This window comes from Podarcis tiliguerta (genome assembly GCF_965153285.1).
Source record: "Podarcis tiliguerta genome assembly, chromosome: 6".
NCBI classification, from domain to species: domain Eukaryota; kingdom Metazoa; phylum Chordata; class Lepidosauria; order Squamata; family Lacertidae; genus Podarcis; species Podarcis tiliguerta.
In genome coordinates, this window is record NC_139539.1 from 41565585 (window position 1) to 41570673 (window position 5089).

The 5089-nt window shown below is 41.2% G+C and overlaps 1 protein-coding gene across 1 annotated transcript; it reads right to left on the bottom strand.

The window, feature by feature from the left end:
* Positions 1-822: 822 nt before the first annotated feature.
* SNRPE (small nuclear ribonucleoprotein polypeptide E) lies at positions 823-4970 on the bottom strand. Its single transcript, XM_083445603.1, has 5 exons — positions 4742-4970; positions 3878-3904; positions 2966-3028; positions 2086-2164; positions 823-1095 (listed from the first exon to the last, which is right to left on the bottom strand). The coding sequence occupies exons 1-5, from the start codon at positions 4793-4795 to the stop codon at positions 1040-1042; spliced, it is 279 nt and encodes a 92-aa protein (XP_083301729.1). The 5' UTR covers positions 4796-4970; the 3' UTR covers positions 823-1039.
* Between the last annotated feature and the right edge of the window lie 119 nt (positions 4971-5089).

The following is a 5089-nucleotide window of genomic DNA, read 5'->3' on the forward strand; positions in this document are numbered from 1 at the left end:
GGCTTCATATTGATAGTTGCACACCATCCAAATCTCTGAGCAGTTTGCAGCGGTTCTAGGTGCTTGCCCAGGGTTTGTTTTCTTTGGAATGATGCAAAGTGGAGACTGTGGTGTTTTTATGATATATGGTTTATTTACACATATATGCAACCTGAACCTACGATGGAGGGGTTCACAGGATTAATACCTGAAGAGGATCTTGCTTCTCCTATGGCCACAGCCTTGGATTCCAGCAGAAATCATGCATAGCACTCTCTCTGGCATCTGTATGCTTTTAGCTTCTAGCTCACAAACCTCAACTCTGCCCTTTGTCTTTCTAACTACCAGACAGCTGAGGGTGGTCGGCCCACCCATTTACCCTCTGGCACAGAGTGACTTCCTCTGTTGCCTTAAGGATCCATACTTAGGGCCTTTATGGCCCTTGCCTGGCTAATTCAGCAATTTGAATCCCTGCTAGATCCAGGAACTAGAAGGGTCTTGGCACATCACCTAACCCGCCAAACTCGTAAGACTACCTACCCACAAGAACAAGACACCTTTTTTTTAAAAGGGAAACAGAGTGGGCTGTACTCTATACTTGCCTGAGAAATGAAGCAACAGCAGGATAAGAGATTTTCACCAGGGGAAGACGACTAAATTAAGGGAGCCAATCAGAAAAGACACTCCCAAATGTTGATGGGAAAGTCGCCAGTATCTTCTAATGAAAAGTTTATTGCTAAGGTAACATTATAATTTGGGCTGAACAGTTTGTTTTCTCCTGTATCATTATAGAACTTTTAAGATTTCTACACCAGGTGCTATGGATAATAAGTAACAAAGATGTACTAACAAAAAGTTTTATTTATAAAGAACTACAATTCAACACAAATGTAGAAAAGTTATTGAAAATTATGCAAGCACAAATTAAGTAACTGGCTTCATTCTTCACACTTCAGACACCAATGGTAGAATTGGGAGCGATACCATTAAACAACTGCATGTTTTCTTCTATAGGTTTTAAAGATTAAAATAATAAGCAAAACAGACTCAATAACTATTTCTAGTTAGAAACACTCTGTAGAAGAGTAATATTGTCTCCTTTTAACATGATTCGACCTGCAATGAAAAAAAAGTGTCATTAGATCTATGGGAGTAAAAAAGATGCCCCTTTTCTGACAACATTATACCCCTTTTCTACTAACATCTTAAATCCAGTTTTCAGTTCATAGAATCCTAGCATTGCAAGGGCCATCTGGTCCAATTCCCTGCAATGCAGGCTGCACAATGTGGAGCTCGAACTTGTGACCCTGAGATTAAGAGTGACATGCTCTACCAACTGACCCACTTCAGTTACATTCGTCATTTATCTACACCAATCTTTCTCAACCTTGGGTCCCCCAATGTTTCTGGACTACAACTCCCACCATTCCTAGCAAGCATGACCAGTCATCAGGGATGACGCGAGTTGTATTCCAACAACACCTGGGGACCAAAGGTTGAGAAAGGCCGATCTAAACTGTATAATCGGTACTAAAAATATTGGCAAGGGTGGCAAAGTACAGTACTGTACAGCATTAACCCTTTCTCTTTTCCCTTTCTATGGCCTAACTCTTTCATGCCCTCAATTATAGCATTAATTTGCTATCCAAAAACATTCAAGTAACATCCTAGGAGAAGATGAACTGCAAATATAACAAGACTTAGAGTAGGTAATATTTACAGATAAAAAAGCAGCCATTCTTCCTTTTCATGTTATTTTTCTACTACCCTTTAATAAAAATTTTCATAGCAGTTTCACAGTAGTATTAAAAGGTAATTCTTTACCACTTAAGATCATAATTGGACACTGGAGAAAGAACATGCCCATTTGACAGGCAACAGTCAGCTCTTTTTCATACTTAGTGGTTGAAATCCAGCCCACTAGGAAATTTGCAGAAAGGCAATAAAGATCCAGGCACAGCAGGGCAGTGAAAGCCCAGTGGCTAAAACCCATCTGGAAGGGAACATCTGCACTAGATGTAACCTTCAAATAGGTTTTTCATGGAAACATGGAAAGTACAATTGCATTTGCTAATGACAAAAGGGAATGGTGTCCTCAACACTCACCCAGCTGTTTCCTTGATTTTGTCTTGGAGTGAATCTCCTCAGCATCATCCAGAACCAAGTTCATATATTCATCAAATCCCTGTGTAAGCCAAAATAGTTGCCTATGACTTCACATTGTTTTAAGGAAAGCAGAACACATGATAAGGAAGGAAATAAAGCGATATATCCCAGTAGTGAATTCAGACAGCTTGTTAACATCATCACATGTTGCCTGGTTTTATATTAAAAAGTGCATAACCCAATTTGCCAAAACAATGACACAAACCTCCAAATCAAGACACAATGAAACTAAAATAAAAGTTCAATGCTGGACATGCAAGACTTTTCTGACAATGTCAGGAATTAATTGTGCTCTTTGGGTCTTCAGTTACATTTTATTTATTTTATTTTAAATTTATTGTTTTATTGCTTCACCATCTTAACTTTTACTGTGTCTTGACAGATACTGTAATGAGGGCATAAAAATGCTGTTACAAATAGAAAGTAAAAAATTTAAAATCATAAAATGAGCAGTGTAAAATTAATAAACTAGATAACTCAGAAGCAGCATTAAAAATGTAAAACAGTTTTCAGTTATTGTTGTTATTATTAATTGAATTTATAAACTGCCCTATAACCACATAAAATAGCTTTAACCTGGCATTTAAATTTGATATCAAATGAACTTGCCATGGCAAGAGAGGTAAGCACAATTATACAACCTTGTGAATCATGCAAAGGCAGGGTCATTTACAATACCACATGCTTCATGTTAGTAGGTGAAGAAGCTAAAGTTACTTGAAATTTAATTAAGCAGGAATCATTTTCTGGGTGGTTTGCTTCTGATAGTGTGGGTGGGTGTGAAGAAAGAAAAGAGAAAAACAGTGATGGCAATACTCACAATAATACAGCCTTCTATCCTCATGTTCACCTGTTCATACAGCCACACCTGAATTCTGGACCTCTGCAAAGTAAATAGTAAAGGAAGTATTTATAATAGTTCCAAAGAGGCTTTCACAAATTCAGTTGCCTATTGAAGATATCCATGGCTTTCACATGAAGAACAAAGGGCTGCCAAATCATATTTGGCTTCCAAAACCCAGCATGACATTAAACACACATCCTGCGCATATTCAGAAGGTGTGAACCTGAATCATGGATTCGTACCAAGCCAATCCAAAATGTATGGATGTCTTAATTCAAACCATGTTTTTGAAGTACTGAAGCACTACACAACATCATACTTTGTTTGAAATGATTATGGTTTATTCAACACAAAAAGGTTTCTCAAGACATTTTATAATATGGCATAAACTTCCTAGAGCCTAGGTAATACTTTATACATGTTGCCGTGTTCCTAGGCATAGTGACGAAACATCAGTTTTTAAAGACCCAATTACATAGGCACTGGTCTTTTTAAAAGCTACTCAATTCTACAGTGTAGTTAAAATGCCATAAACAGAGGCCATGGAAATGGATGGTCAATGTTCAAATTAGGACATAACCTAGGTTTCAAGGTGCCATTTAGCTCCTAGCTTTCACATCTCAGTTTCTAACACTGAACAGCAGGAAAGTGAGGTAAAGGTTTGCCTGCCACATTCGTTTTAAAAGTTCACACCAAGCCCTTGTAATACAGACTATATACGCTCCCCTCCAATAAAGCAAAATAGCACATCCTGACTATGATTTTATAACACAATAAAAAATTCCAGATCTCCTGGCCATTTGCTCTTCATCCACAAGTTATACTGAATATCACTACTTGTTCAAATTCATTATTAAGGAGTAAAAATCCCAAATTGTGTTTACTTACATTCTGTAGGTATCTGAAGATGAGGTTCTGCAACAAGTGGCTTAAGGAAAAACACATATACATACATAAAGGAGCACCAAGCGAGCCAGTTTTTGACAGTGGCATTAGAACCGCCACCTCCACTTTTCAACATATATTGAGGCAAACAGGTTAGCAACTCCGAATTAGTATGCCTTGTCGTTTTTAATCAAAACCATTCCAATTTACTTTGGAAGATCCTTTTGAACATTTGGCTGCTTTCTGGGTCGAATGTCAGACGCATTTTATCCACTCCCCACAAGTCTAGTCTGTTTGCCAGCATTTATATTCTGCCTTTCTCCCTCACGCTTTGCAGATGAACGGGGTATAAATAATAACTTTTTATTAAGTTGTTTATTATTGTTGTTGTTGTTGTTATTAAAGAGGATTTCAAGGCTACCCACAACAGCGCATGTGTGGCGTCGCTACATAGGGCGCATGCATTATTATTACTATTACTCAAGAGGATTTCAAGGCTGCCCACATTGTTCAACACCACTCCCCAAAACACTGTGAGGTGGACTAGCTTGAGAGCGTGGAACCGGTCCATTTTTACTGCTGACTGGAAACAACTGGGGATTTGAACCCAAGTCTCCCGGGCCAACGACCTGCACAAGCGACGCGACACAAATCAATGTCTTCCCGCCACTCCTGCGCCGAAAATTTCCTCACGGGAAACCAAGCGCCTGCTTCTCTCCTCGCCCCTTCAACCCCCCTTAACTACCCCCCGCCCTACGAATCTCAGGACACCTTCCTTGGGCACCATTGCTTCGCTCCCCCCCCCCCCGTTACCATCCCCTTCCCACGCCGGGCCTGCTTCGCTTCCCGAAAGCCACGGAAGGATACGATGGGCTGCACCATCACTTTCTGCACCTTCTGGCCTTGCCCGCGGTACGCCATGGCCGGCAGCTGGGCTGGGAACTACTCCCGACAGGACGAGCCGACTTAGGCGGGACGGGGCAGCCAACGGTCAACTCCTCTCACTCCTCGCTTTATCCCTCGCACGCGCGCGGGCCGACGCTGCACCGACGTAGCTAAGAGAACTTCCGGCGCGGGCAGGAAGCTAAGCGACAGCCGTTCGTTTTTTGCATCACAATAGCGAGGCTGAGAGAGCGGCGCCCGCGTGATCCGAAAAGGGCCAATCGCGCAGGCGTCCCCGCCCTCTTCCTCCCCGTCCGCCATGACGCTTGCGGG

What these genes read in the sequence shown, in the direction of transcription:
- SNRPE (XM_083445603.1), bottom strand. Translation starts at nt 4,795, where the DNA reads ATGGCGTACCGCGGGCAAGGCCAGAAGGTGCAGAAAGTGATGGTGCAG. An exon ending in TCTTCAGATACCTACAGAAT is followed by an intron (nt 3,029 to 3,877) that starts GTAAGTAAACAC and finishes TTTACTTTGCAG; the next exon opens with AGGTCCAGAATTCAGGTGTG. An exon ending in GGATAGAAGGCTGTATTATT is followed by an intron (nt 2,165 to 2,965) that starts GTGAGTATTGCC and finishes TGGCTTACACAG; the next exon opens with GGATTTGATGAATATATGAA.